Below are 15,627 nucleotides of genomic sequence, written 5' to 3'. Positions count from 1 at the left end.
CTAAGATGCTTTCAAAAGGATCGATTTCTGTTTGATAGAGCCTAAAGACTAATTTTAGTTTAAGTTGTAAAGATAAGTGTACTGTGCTTGCTAAAAATAAATATTTTATACAGAAATCTATACCTACGTATCCATAAATAAGATATTTTTAAATTCGAAATAAAAACAGATTTAAAAAAAAGATATTTTTAGAAACATGTCAAGCTAAGTCGTCGTAGGTTACTTCTTTTAGTACTGAATATTTTGCATATAAATATATTAATTAGTATGGGATGTCGTCTGTATATATTTTTGTAGAGTCCCATCCAAATCACCTGATAAAAGGTTACCACTGTGAAACTACCTCCAAATGAAAGAATTTAACCATTAGGGCCTTACTATAAAAAAGTTAAAGACATGTTGATTTATATAATTTAAACAAGTGTTAAACGGGCGTTTTACTTTTATAAGCCCCTTATTGTTACCATGAGGGATTGACGGGATTTTGCAAAATGTCGTAATGGCCGTAAAAGTACCAATAGTTATTTACGTTTGGAAGTAATGAAATTATTTTCACAAATCTCTAAAAATATTATGCCACCAACGTCAAAAAAACAACGGTGCAAGTAAATCAAAAACCTTTATCTTTAATCACGATCTATTGCTGAAAACCGCATTAAAATCCATAACATAGTTTAAAAGATAAGCACACAGACAAACGACTTTGTTTCATGTAGAGAAGATACTAAAGCCAGCTGAAAACTCTACCGCGGTAGCACGCGAACATTATATCCGTAGCCTCTTAAACAGCTAACGCCATCTGTTGGCAACCATTTTAGACAACGCTCGTAGTATGAAAACTGAAGCGTAGCAGTTTATCCTTTATTGTTGAAACATGTTGCTGTATTTGAGTATTTTAAGACTTATTTTTAGAAAAATATTGCTAAATGCGCATGAAACATCGAAAACATCAATATTTAATTTAAAAACTGTGTGTATGTTTTAATACACGCAATAAAACCTAAAAAAGGTCTTAATCAAACAAAAGAACTACACCAATATTTGTTTTTTTAATTCGCTGAATGACGTCAGAGCCAAATAATATATAATTAATACAAAGTGACCTTTGAACAGGCATTCGCACTCCAAAATGAGTCAGATTATAGTTTTTACATAACGTTACGTTCTGCTTTGGATCATTATAGTAAGTTGTCTATGACTCACTCTGGTATAGTTTGTTTCTTCGTAACAATTATATCCGGTCTCCCCGTTCATATGGGAATCACCTCACCCCTTTTGTTATGGTTTTCATGGTATTGTAGAGTCACTACTAAAATTTGTGGATTTTTGGCACCGTCAGTTGTTTATTGATAAAATCATTAGTCGTTAATGTTGTTATGGTGAATCTATAGCAGGTTCGATTCCCAAATGAGGTCATTTAGATGATTGCTATAGAAGTTATGCTAACAGCTGAATTTCAATAAAGTAGAGCGCTTTTTTGCTACATTGTAATTTAAGTATTTTTTCATAAATATAAAAAAAAATATTGATACTGAATTACGGAATTTCAGGAGTCTTCACTTAAAAGTTCTAGGGTTAATCTTTAACCACATACCAAAATATACGACCTACTTTTTTTCAAGGTATCAATAAAAGCTACTACGTCAAAATCGCGAAACCACATCGTAATATCGCAAAAAGTATTGCAATATCCACAAATTAATATCCCAATAATGAAACTGTTGCGCGTGTCGTATCTATTACGGCGCGATACGCAACGCTGTGGCGGGCGTTACGATATCGGTTGCCAATTTCCAAAATTTGCTAACTTGGTACACACGCTATATATATATTTGCAATAAATAAGTCCTTGGTAAATGCAATATTCTTACTAGGTGGACCGACGATCTGGTAAAGGAGCCTGGATGCGGACAGCGCAGAACCGTTCATTGTGAAAACCTTGGGGGAGGCCTTTGTCCAGCAATGGACGTCATTTGACTGAAACGAACGAAATTCAAGTTTAGCCCAAAACTAGAGAAAGAGGGCAATGACCTTTGTAACAATAAAAAATAGGTAATAGTTGATATTACGTTAATCAATAACCAAAAGCATTAAAGAAAACCCCACCTTTGCGAAAAACCCCTGAAACAAAACAATTTGCGCAAAAAAAAACAAAAGATAACAACTAAAAGAGACAAAATAACAAAAACACACCGAAATTAAAACATTGCGCCATCAAAAAAGCTGTTATCAATCAATATCATTCGGGGAACACAAAGCGACAAACACATGACTCAATTGCGAATTAGCTAAAAAATCGGACGCTACATTGAGTCAATATGCTCGTGATTACACGAAGTCGGGGTAAGTTACGTAAATACATTACTCACACCACTAAACTCACGCACACATCAGCAAACACTCACACCTAGACGTTTCTGCGCGTGTGTGAGCACCGATCCGCGAGTCAGTCGACCCCACTACAAAATTCAGTCGCAAGCTATCCTTAGCTCCGTGCAGACGTGCCCAACCAACCATTGGATATTCAATTGTGATAGTGAATTTCGACACGTGAAGTGGGAGTGAAACTATTATTTCTTAAACTATTGTGAACTACACCTGGAACGGTTATTGTGAATTTTTTGATTAAGTGATTATGACATTGTACCCACTATTTGGATAATTCCGGATAAGGAGTACATAAACACCGCAAATATTTTCGTAAGTATCCACAATTGTTTGGATTTTTTTACTATCACGTGTGTAAATAATAATGGAAAATATTATAAATGAAAAGAAGAAAAATTATCTTGTAAGAAATGAGACGGTTGCAAAAACTTTGAAAAATGAAAAAATCAAAATAGGATTGTAGATAAAGCAAAAATAATACATTTAAATTCAAATCTATTCCCATAGCATAAATGATGCTGGAATGCGCATAGTAAAATTTTAATTTGAATTTTGAAATAGGAATAGCGAAGGCATTTCTTTTTAAAATTCAAAAGTTCTGATTCCATTGACCGCTGAATATCTGGCTGGAAATAAATTTCAATGAGTGACGAATTTGTTGAATCAGTCGTCCTATCGTGAACCATCTTTGTGCAGTTCAAAGAATTGTTTTTTCACTCGCACATGTCATTGACTTCTTTCGTCAAATTGTGTTTACTCATGTCTTCGGGTCTCGTGCCAAAAATTCGTGCTATCATCATTATATTTGTTTAACTTCATGAATGTTCACGTTGCGTCTCGAAGTCGCAATTCTTTGTTTTCCTTTTACGCCTTGTTTATGCAGAATTTTGTTGTTTACGAATAAATTGATTTCAGTAAAAATTCCTTCATGATAAGATTGTAATTTTTAAACAAAGACAACCCGGTTACGTTCAGGATTATCAGATACGTTGGCAATTGTTTATCGGGCGTTATGTCACGATGATTACATTTTTATTTTCGGCCAGACAGTCATTAAACGATAAAAAGTTTAGTTTTTAAAATTGGAATTTTCGAATGTCCGGGCTTCGCAATTTGAATTTGAAATATTGGTTCGGTTTAATTGGCTCGTGTCGTAAGCAGAGGCTGGTACGGGCCAGTCTGTCGCAAACAATCGGTTGCTCAAGCCCCAAGTGGTTCAAGGTTCGACGTCGGCGTGCATTCGCCCGCGGATGTGCGGAAACTACGCTACTGGAAATTGGAGTTTATTCACCTGGTAGACATTTATGGATATTTGCCGAACTTAAAAATGTAGAGTTAAAAATTTCGCATTACGAACAGAAAAATATTTTCTTAACAATTTAAGGAAGAAATTTTTAATTGACAATCTAGAAAAACTTTCAAAAACGATGCATTAAAATCTGCTTTTAAAAATTCCTAAAGTTAATAAAATGTTTTTTTTTTTATTTGTCCAAATTAAAATAACAGAAGATATAATTTTAGAATTGTTGATATTTAAACAATTTCCGACTGATAAGAGTATGAACGTTTGTACTTTGTTCTTACATAAAAACTTATTATATCACGAAATGTTTTCGCAGAATTATGATATAATTTTACGTCTGAACAATATTTTTTCGCTTGCATTTTTATAGCTAAAATCGCAATAAACAAAATAAAAGTAGAAGACAAAAATAAAATCTACTTTACTATTGAAAAAATTATTTCGATGGTTTAAAAACTTAATTAAAAAACTAAAACCCATAGACCAAAGAAATTTAGAAACTTAACTTTTCTCGAAGCCCCGTATATCTAGAAGATTTGCCCTTTAAACCTCTCCAAAACCTTAAACTAATCTAAGAACTGCGCAGTCAACATAAAAGAACTTAAATATTTAACAACGTACCATCCTATAAAAGTATCTCCCAACTGTAGCATCTCCATCAATTGTAATAAGGTCTTATTTTGCAACACAATGTACTCTGAAGAACTGACGCTGTACGCCGCGTTACAGTTCAAAACAAATGCCGAGCGGGCGTGCACAATCGATCGCCCTGCAAAGGTCAGTCTATGTCAACGTATGACGCAACGCGTTGCGCAACGGACTGCAACTACCCACATTATCGAACTACCCGCCAAGGCCACTTCCGTGTAAAATTCAACAAAGCACAAGAAATGCATAGATGATGTAATACAGGAACCGCCTCAAGGCTGTCCGGAAGGTAGTAAGGCCGTATGCATTTCGAATCATGCATGGCGGAATTCTCGCTACCATCGTGACCCTGGTTCAGATGCACGCAGATCACGAAGATGAAGTCAGATGCACCTGCTTAATAACGTAGAATTTAACTGCGAGTATTTATTTGACTTCGAAAAACGGACTATTGTTAATCAGACAAAGAATTTTCTACAGCTTTACGCTCTTATCCTTTGTATACTTGTAACGCAACACACACGCTACGTTACGTAACGTTTACGCGCAATACGTTTTCATCGAGGACAAGTAAAGATAACTTGACCCATTTTTTTATCTCGCCCGCGTTACTGTAACCTACTTACAGCGTGTGTGCTCAACCAATTGGGTGGAAGTGGGCCGACGTGGCCCTAACTGTACTTTGACAGATAATGCTAAACCAAATATGACTGTGTGACGCAACATCAAACCAATCGATATTGATTATCTTCATGGTTATACTCGTATAGCAATCGATAATTCCAACACTAGACAAACAGATATGAAATATATTAATTACGGGTACAGTTATTGCGATAACATAAATATAACTGGGCAATCCCAAATGAGTCATTTACTGAAAAATCTAAAAACAAGCAGGAATGCGACGCAAATCCTGTTTACGAAGACTTCCTAGAACTAAAACAATGTATTTACGTAACAGAGCTAAATTGAAACTAGAGCAAACAAAATAGGTTAAGTGTTTCTTAATAATTTTGTAATTAGCAGGTATGGAGCAAGGTCGGCAAAGTGGAGCTGTCATTGTTTAACGATTACACATGTTTATCAGTTTAATGCAGAGAAAACCTTAGAGAAAGAGGAAGGGCCTTGACACGTTTTGTTGATCCACGCGGAGTTACAAAACGAGACCTTGACACCAAAGCATTATCGCGGCGACCGATAGAGGCCGCCCCAAAATAAACACATCCCGTTAATTAGGTCTTACGCTCAACGCGAGCGAAAAATCGGTCAAGTATACAAAAATTACAGCAAAAACGCTTGAAACGCTTCCAGAAATGTTGACCTTAGCCAAGCTAACCTTCCGAGACAAAATATTACACAAGGAAGGAACGCGTCAACGCATCTAAGACAAAACATTTGCCGGCGCGACTAAGTTTTCAAAACATTCGCATCTTTACATAATCCATAGACAATGAGCATTTGGCGCCAACCTACAACTGTCAGGTGAAGAGTGACGAGGCGGCAAACTTGTTATGACAAACTGCGCGTCGCTGCGCATATATTATGAGATGAATGGCTAAAGCTAAACTACTTGTTCCACTGAAACCTTTGCTGGCCAAATGTCAAATCAAAGATGGCGCCGGCCTGCTTTTCCCGCGAATAACGCCGGCGGCGTGCGTGGAAAGTTACCGCTGTACTACTTTCTCTACTTTTTCCAATATGGCCGCCGGCTTATACATTACTATTTGTAGAAAGGTCAAGAGCATTGCAACTGCAACGGTATAAGCATAATCGCTTAACATACAGCGCGGTGTCATCGATTGCCTTCGAATTTAAAATTCAGCACCCGCTGATAATTTAAATAGCTTCATTATACAACGTACACTATTCAAAACATTTCCGTTTAATACCGCAAACGTCCGATGGACGAAAACATGTATTTTTAGACTATGAAGCAAACCTATGACCTAATCTGACCGTTTCGCTGTAATCTTTAGAATTCCAAGCACAAAAAGAAATCCTTAAAATTTATCACCAGAAGCATTATCTTCTTGCATTCTTGACGACATTATTGCATCTCTCGCGAATGATACAGAAATTGATGGGGTTATGTATAAATAGACAACAATCGGTCAAGGGCACGTCGATTACCGTTGATTGTCAATTAAATTTCACGTTCTAGATCACGTTGTGGTTATATAAAGGGGCGGGGGGGATGGGGGAACGTGCTCGCGTGTTACGCAAGCCAACGTGATGGGGGCACGTGTGGGCCGCCGCGTGACGCCAGCACGTGGACTGCAGGACGAGCCGAAGGTCACGGACGCACGGTCTAGCCTAGAATCTGCTGATAGCACAGACTACAGGTGGCTTTTTGAGAAGGTCAATCAACGGATCGACTGTACCTATTTGGAAAAAGATCCTGGCCCCCTTAGACAAAACGCACTTTTTGATCGAATCGAAAATCGAATCCGTCAAAACTCCATACAAAAAAGGGGCTTTGCGACCACTTTTCGACTGGTTTGCGATTATAATTTGCACTTTGTCTAGACCCACTGATGATGTGTCAAATAAATCCTCTAAGGATTGCCAGACAAAAATTACAACAAACACACCATCATTTGTTTATGGAATAAATGACTATGGAAGAATAGTCATAGTCATAGGACTATCATCGTGTTTTTATCATACTGTTAAGAATCATAATTAGTTTTATCAACAAATCGGGAATCCGGTTTTGTAAATCACCAATCTGAAGTGTTTCAACAACGATTCGTAACATTTCAAATATGTGCTATTCAAACGCGTTTATCAGCAAAATGAGTCAATGGCAAGCAACCTGATAACAGGTGTAACGTAAGCTACTACATTTTTATGAGAACGATATAATTCCGACAGAAATTATATTTTCAACAATACAGTTCTATTCTTGGTTATCTTATGTTTAATAATAATAACTAAGTATAGCGTTACCTAAACAGGCCTAAAAGGGTACACGAAACTTGGAACAACTCTGAACAAGTTTCTCGCAATTTGGACTCTTATAAGGCTTCTGATTATAAGGCAGGCAGATTGTTACGCGACGTCACGTGGACCTGAAATGGTAAAAAGGCATCTAATTATAGTGCCGGTCGCAAGGATTGAACACGTGGCCCGAGCACTCGACCCATCACGTGTAGTTACACATTAATGCACATAAATACATCTTTACATGTGAGAACAACACATGCTATTCGTAATACAATTTGTTATTGATTTGCTACAGAGAAATCTCGAGTGAGTGTTGCAATGTGATCGAAATCTAGTTTCGAGCTGAATTTAGGAATCGATTAAGCAATACTTAGTTTTGAAATATATGCAATAGCGTTCTCAGCTATTGAGAAATGGTGTCTTGCAAGGAGCACTATTTAGACCACTATAACAATTAATGAAGACAGTAAAACGACTCGTTCTATTAATTATTGTGTTTAAGCTATCAAAACGTTTGGCATATTACACAAATGTGTATAACAGTAACATTACTAAAACAAACCGATCAATTGGAAAGTAAATAGAGCTTAAAAACCAGTTAATCCATTACAAAGATTACACACATCTTAACCTTGAACGGGCAAATAGCTAACTGCTAAAACGGTGACGAAACATTAATAGCTGTTTCGTAACAGTATTACGGGTTTTGGACGCAAGTGATGAGCGTCAAAAACGGTTTTTCGGATACCGTACGGTCCCAGATTTCGGGTAACGGTAGGCGAGAGTACCTACGATGATTAGTGATAACTGTCGATCGTCAGAGCTGTGATTGTGCAACCGTTAGCTATCGACATTGGCCGTCGAGTGGGTCAAGTCTGCTAGAAATAGTTTGTAATGACTCACTCATATTGAGCTTTGCTCTATGATAATCTAATTGAAGCTTCCAACTCTAGTTTCAACAACATTGTCCTAGGAATAGCAATCAGTTTTCCTGTTCCAAGAATTATGCAGCAGATTGTCTATGGTTATCGCTGATGCTAACCGTTCGAATTAACCGGTGTTCAACTGTCTGTTCCGCGAAGCGTCACACCGTAACGGACCGGTGTTTTTAATCAATTGCAAACAAAGCATGAGCAAATCGCTTTGCTTTTAAAAAAAGAACAATTCTGTCATATACCGATTTTTTTTATAGACAGTCAAGAAAATTCCCAAAATTTTTTATCGAACATCAGTCAACCCACACAAAGATGGCATAAAAAACATACTTGAAGAGATGTTAATAAGCAACGGTACATCATGGTAATATCAATGTAACGGAGTCCATTTAACTGTTATGCTGTTTCAATGTGACGTATTCCATAATTTATACAAAGACGTCATCTTTATTGATTCTCAATAACGAAACGTTGGTACCTTCTTATTAGTATGACATCTCAACGTCAATATCTTTAGAGTCAATGAGGGCTATCGTTTTAGCGCTCACCAGTTGGCGCCACTGTAGAGTAAGGTCCTGTCACTTGCTAGTAGCGAAGACAGTGGCGCCAACTGGTAAGCGCTAAAGTGGTAGGAGGACTATCGCATTTGCACTCATCAAGATGGCGCAACTGTAGAGTAAGGTCCTGTCAATCGCCAGGGGTGCCAACTGTTAAGTATAAAAACGATAGCCCTCATTAATTGTTTGCTTTTTTTTATCGCTACGCGCCTTTCCCAGAATTTCCATGTTACCACGTTGCGGTACCCGATCTCGCATCGGTGTCAGTGGGGCGGAGCGCCCGTTACGCTAACTGTTCGAACCGCGGTTAATTGCGCGCGCGAAATGTCAGTGGAGCTTCAATTAAATGTTTAGAGGCCACGGCGACGGATCCAACAGTTCCACATTTGAAAACTGACATGTGAACCATAGACAAAGAGTTCCACGTTTGAAAATTTCACATGTAACAATAGACTTCAATTGACTGATTGCTTTTTTTTTCATAGAAAGCGACAGTAGAATATTAAAGGGTTAAAAAGTGAACTCAAGAAAAAATCTACACAAATTAGAATTCACAATAGGAAATGGCGCGCAAATATGTATTTACAATGCGAAACCGAAAAACAATTTAAAAATCGTCACAGCCTCCTAAATACCTCCTTCGAATTTCATATCGAGGTATTCGTGAATAATCTCGTATAATTTGGCCGGTCACGTTTGTCTATGGCGGTTTAACGACCAAAAATAAATGCAAATCTGATCTTAAAAGTATAAACTCAAATTTAGAAAGAACTCTCACGTTGTTCGCATGCGCACCGCGTGTAGAGGAACGTGATCGCTTTTTTTATGCACTAGTCACTGGCCAGTGCTGACATTGTTTAAAAAAAATTAAGAAAAAGTGCATTCGAATCGGTTATCGCTGCAACAATGGCCGCTTTATTAGTGATTCTTCCATTGTTTTTTCGCGGATAACGACTTGATTTCGATGCTTTTCGCTTCCAACTTCCTGCCGTTGTTTGACACAACCTGTAATTGCTAGCTGAATTAACACAACTTTACTTAACCATTGCCAATTAACGAAGACAACTTACGTAACTGAGGTTAACGACATAGTTTAAATCTATCGATTGGCAATCGAATTAAATGTTGCTAACGTCAATCTGATGTTTCAGCACGTCAGGCACCACGTTAGGTTCCACGTGAGCTCGTTGCGAAATACCAGCTCTGAAACTATGTGGATTGTTAACTAGTACGATTGTTAATATTTACAAATGCTAGCACCAATAGTCCAAATACCAAACTTATAACAATAAAATTTTGAACTACCAGTAACATCCTTCGATTGCAAATAATTATTTAAGTGAGCAGCCAAGCGCTAACTTACTAATAGGAAGTTACTTTTGTAACGGAAGAAATCCGGTGTAACCTTAAAATTGCATTTGTGTAACTGCTAAAGGTTAGGAAATATTTATTAATGAGTTTAGCAAACATGAAGGGAGTAAAAAGCGTTTAATGTGGCAATATGGTTTCACAAAGGTTATCCACGTGCTTGCAGCACTGCGCTGCAGCGGGATGTTGCGCCAGCGTTTTTGCAACCGTCTCGTTTTGTAATCGCGACATCATTTAGACAACTGCAACCGTTGCGTTTTTCTGTAACGCTAATGTTACGTTTCGTTGTTACAGAACCACGGTGAAGAGTCGTGCGGACCCGGAGTCGTCCGCCGCAACATGGTCGCCGAGTTCATCCTGAGCCAGCAGCAGCTGCTGGGCGCCGGCGGAGCCCCCCTCGGGCCCGCGCCCGCCCCCTCCCGCGCGCCGCCGCCCCCCCGCGGCCGCCTGTCCGTCTCCCCGCACTTCCCCATGGACCAACCGCCCATGAACGGAGGCCCCAACGACCCGGACTACAACTTTGACTTCTCCAAGCGCAAGGAGTTCTTCGGCCAGCGCAAACAGCGCGAGTTCATCCCCGACAACAAGAAAGATGACGGCTACTGGGACCGCCGCCGGCGGAACAATGAAGCCGCCAAGCGCTCCCGCGAAAAGCGTCGCTTCAACGACATGGTCCTCGAGCAACGCGTCGTGGAACTCTCCAAGGAGAACCACGTTCTCAAAGCCCAGCTGGATGCCATCAAGGAGAAGTACGGCATTTGCGGCGAGACCCTGATCAGCATCGACCAGGTGTTGGCTACCCTGCCCACGTGCGACCAGGTCTTATGCGTCACAAAGAGGAGTAAACTCTCCAGCAATGCGCTGTTCCCGCCTGCGCCGCCCCCGCCACCACCGCCGCCGGCGTCCCCTCCTTCCCCTCCGCCGCAACGAGCGCCTGAACCCTACCCTGAAAGGCTGCCCGCACCCGAGGCGTACTACCCTCATCCAGCGCACTATGAGCCTCCTGGTTCGGTGCTCAACCTGTCCCGCTCGCGGCGCGCGCCCTCGCCCTACGAGCTGTCCTCCCTCTCCGGCTCCGGTGACGAGACGGCCGAGCAGTACGCGCCCGAGAACAACTGCCTGCCCCTCAAGCTGCGCCACAAGTCCCATCTCGGCGACAAGGACGTCGCCAGCGCCCTCCTCTCGCTCCAACACATCAAGCAGGAGCCCGGGCCTCGGTCGTCGCCGTCCTGGGACGGTGAGGGGTCCAGCGATGAGCGGGACTCTGGTATCTCCCTGGGCGCTGAATACAGGCCGCAGCGACCCGATGACAGGATGGTGGAGGAGGACGATGCACATTTGAAGGCGGAGCTGGCGCGGCTGGCGACGGAGGTGGCGACGCTGAAGAACATGATGCACCAGAACAAGGCGCGCGCGCACGAGCACTGAGCGGCCGCGCCGGCGCCCGGAGTCAGCCGACAGCGCACCCGCGCCCCCCGCACGCCGCGCCCCGCGCCCGCCGCGGATTGATGACGTGCCGATCTTGTTCGTACAAACTGTCTCCTACCCCTCCCAGTAGAGTTACCACGTTGTAAAGAGAAGATATATTGTAACATATTGTGCAGCTGTAAGCGGCTAAGTCGCAACGCCTATTGTAATCCTTCCTAGTAGTTGTATGTGGTCGATGTTGTAGGGTAGAAGATGGCAGACGGACCCTGTTTGATATGAGACTAATTTCGTTCGGTTTAAAGACTTTTCGAGCAGATAAAACTTGTCTACTCAGTGATAGATTTAAAAAAATGCATTTTTAGTGATGAGCTATGTATGTATATGTATAAGCAAGTAGATCTGTTTCATCTATTCGAAGACTCGTTAGTGAAAATCGATGGCTAAAGACTACGTTCTTATAAGTTTAGATTAAGCTCGCTGTAAGTAAACATAAGTCCAACATAGATTATTTATAAAAATTAATGTATAGTATTTCTCGATCAGATTGCCCGTTAAGTTCCAAACCAAAAAAAGTAAGGATAGGTCCTTTTAAACTTGAAATCGCATAGTTGAACATGTAACGCAGATTTTATTGACTAATAATCAGGATAAGATACCAGTGCCTTTGACAATACATACCTACCTATTAATAGCTACCTAAAGGAATATTTTTGTACATTTATTATAAAAGATGGCGATTTCATTGAATGGATACCATGTAAATAAGTCAGTCTTCGCTGTGTATCGGCGAGCTCTCAGCGCGCTAGCTAGAAGTTCTGAGCGCGTGTCACTTAGTGACTTGTGCACATAGTAAGCGCGCCAATGCACAGCGGGCGTTTAAATGTATTGAATCCTAAGAAGGCTAGTTCGGAAGTATTTAAGTAACTCCTTGACACCCCTAAAGGGCATGTGATAGGACTGAAGGGAGTTTAACTAAGTATTTATTTATTATTCGGACCGAGAATGAGGATTTTACAATTTATTATCTTTGTATAAGAAACACTATACGATATGAATAAATTGTGTACATTACAATTAAACATGAATTTTATTTCCCGATTCCCTTCAACTAAGTTCACTTTAGTAACTAAGATATCACAATACTACCTATTTAATCTTTTAAACAAGTAAACTTTTTATTAGTTACAAATATCTGAAATCTGAATATTAAAATTACACTAAAGTGAACTTAGTTTCTGAATAGGTACACATTTTCCTACTCACTCAGAATTTAAAAAAATCTCACTCAGAATTAAAAAACAATTTAGACCTAAAAACACAATTTTCATCAAGTGGTGACAAACCTGGTGTCAAACTTAATGAGCCGCTATAGGCGTCAGATAATGGCTCAATTTGCCCACTAGCTTAACGTGCATCCATGGCACCAAGCCTAAAACTATTATAGGTACAAACGATGGCACCTCAACCTAAGCACTGTGGCGGCATCGTTCAAGTAGAAAACCTTACTATGTAGGATCAAAAATTGATATTCTCATGTGCTGTCGACTGTATTGACCAGAATATGAACAATTGCTTAGTAGTACAGAGTGAGTACCATTCAAGATCGAACCCAGAACCACTAACTCGATAGTCTAATATTGATTGGTAGAGACAAACACAAACTTTATTAGTATACTTCATACCAATGAACAATAAAAAAAATTGACTACCTAACTTATCGTGCTAAAGAAGAATCATCAGGTAAAAGTCTGACGGAGCACGACCCTCTCCAATTTACCACAGGCAAATGGAGGATTCCTATGGCAGAAATGATGATGATGATGATGAATGGAGGATTTGGCCTGCACTCTCCAGGCTGGCCAGGGATTAGGGAAGTCTGATGTGTATATACTTGTCTTCAACCTTAGCTAAAAGAAGTAAACTATTGAAATAAATAATACGATCTAATACCTACACGTGTAGATTCAAAATCAGGCGATTATTGCTAACCGAGCTCGGAAAATGTAGAACAATAATTCTAGACATGATAATCAAATTATCTGTAAGGTGTGAATGATTCACCCTCTTATCGAATGCACGTATGAGATTATGGGATCACATAATATTTATCGGCAGTACATCAGACTTAAAATGCCTTTTGCAAAATATAAATATTGCAAAATTCCAGTAACTATACAAGATACCACAATATTTAGCTTGAAGTATTTGTAGTATGTTTAAAACCCGCCATCAACATCTCCAACCCGCCTGCCAAGCGTGGAGATTATGGCAAATCCCTCCACCATAGTGGAGGAGGCTCATAGTCCAGCAGTGGACTGTAAAGGGCTGTTGATGATGATGATGATGATTTGTAGTATGTAGAATATCATAATACCTTCTCACATCTGCAAAAAAAGATTCTTATTATATTTTAAAGGAGCTGTATGCAGGCGCTGCTACCGCTACCAACCGATCATTATGGAAATCATTGGGGGAGGCCTATGTTCAGCCGTGGACGTCCTATGGCGGAAATGATGCCCTTTTCAGGGCACATTCTTAGTCCCAAATACATTTTGCTCTACCATCACTTTGAGACAATATATCAGCTGAAATGCTGACTCAACACTGCTGATAAGAAATATCGGAAGAAACTTATTTACAAACGATTCTTGCTTCTTCTTGAGTGAGCAAATCGAACAGCGTTGAATAAGTAGAGCTCTGTGATTGGTTCGTGTGAGACCCTGTGCGTCCACGCGCACTGTGAGACCTCATAGTAATGTTTGTGAATAGGGGCGTAAGTCACCTTTGTCAACCTTTTGTGTCATCTTTTTAACTTGGATCACCTACCACAGATAATATAATAACTAATTTAATACGGAACCATTGGTGTGTGAGTCCAAATCGCTCTTGACCATTTTTTCTTAGTAGTCTGGTCCACCTAACGGTTGTTAAGAAAGTACCTACATCTTTTATCACACACAATGCCCACATCTGCCGTGAAGTGGCAGACCAGTATGTTTTAAGTAGGTGAATTTGACTGAAATGAAGCTTGCTATTACTTAAAGACTTATACTCAATACTGTCTATTCTTGAAAAATATCTGTAAATATAGTATTAAAATCATAAACATAATGCATTTTGTATGGTAACGGACACTCTTTCATTGTAGTTTTCGTGGCAGGTCGTTCATAACAGTTTAACTATCGACCGGGACAAACTTGACCTTCATTGGTTGGGTTTTTATTGGCGGTCAAGCTGTAGATCCTGGCTACACAGAAGTTGCAGCAGTGGAAAAGGTGCCGTAATGTTCTATTATAGTCTGAACGTTGACAAAGTTGTTAGTTAGGTAGGACACTCTTTAAAATACCCTAATGACTGTGCGGCTAAACTTATAAACCAAATTGGTTAACCATAGGGTTGCCAGAATCTGAAATAAAAATCTAGTATCCATTACTAAGCCGTGTGGTGACGGCAGAGTAGAATACATTTGACACCAATTCTTCCTGCGGCGCGCGGGTGTCCTAAGAGGCGACTTAGGGACTACACTTCAAACAGAAAAAACATCAATATTTTAAAATGCGATCTCCAACCTGCTTGCCTAGTGTGGGGATTATGGAAAACCCTCCACTATAGTGGAGGAAGCTCATAGTCCAGCAGTGGACTGTAAAGGGCTGCTGATGATGATCCATTAGGTACTACATAAGTAGGCACAGCAAAAAACTGATAATATTTTTTACAAAACAGAGCTCTCTATTCCTCAGTCTATAAACCAGTCACAACAAAGTTTTACATAATTATGTAAGTACCTGTCTGTGAACAGATAATATTTTTATCGACTTAATTTATCCGTAGTATAGAAGTAGTTATCGATTCTTGTAAGTAATCGAGTCAATTAAACGTTAATCGGTTACAAACAGATTACAAGTATCTTCAATATCATAATCCGTTTCCTGTAATGTCCAAGAGTTATCCAACTGAGGCCTTGACAGTCTTACACAGATATTACATCACAAATAATAATTTAAATAAACATTTTAAAAAGACTGAAAAAGTCAAGACAAGTGTAAGTGAT

The 15,627-nt window shown here is 39.7% G+C and overlaps 1 protein-coding gene across 1 annotated transcript; it reads left to right on the top strand.

The window, feature by feature from the left end:
* Positions 1–2,459: 2,459 nt before the first annotated feature.
* vri (nuclear factor interleukin-3-regulated vrille) lies at positions 2,460–12,655 on the top strand. The gene is made up of 2 exons (XM_028319970.1): positions 2,460–2,700; positions 10,443–12,655. Exon 2 carries the CDS (start codon positions 10,488–10,490, stop codon positions 11,574–11,576), a length of 1,089 nt encoding a protein of 362 aa, XP_028175771.1. The 5' UTR covers positions 2,460–2,700; positions 10,443–10,487; the 3' UTR covers positions 11,577–12,655.
* Positions 12,656–15,627: the final 2,972 nt, after the last annotated feature.

The sequence above is a fragment of the Ostrinia furnacalis genome, unplaced genomic scaffold, assembly GCF_004193835.3.
Source record: "Ostrinia furnacalis isolate ACB-3 unplaced genomic scaffold, ASM419383v2 OfSCF7340, whole genome shotgun sequence".
Classification (NCBI taxonomy): Eukaryota; Metazoa; Arthropoda; class Insecta; order Lepidoptera; family Crambidae; genus Ostrinia; species Ostrinia furnacalis.
Note: the sequence above shows the minus strand (reverse complement) of the source record. Positions and strands in the feature narration are given on the sequence as shown.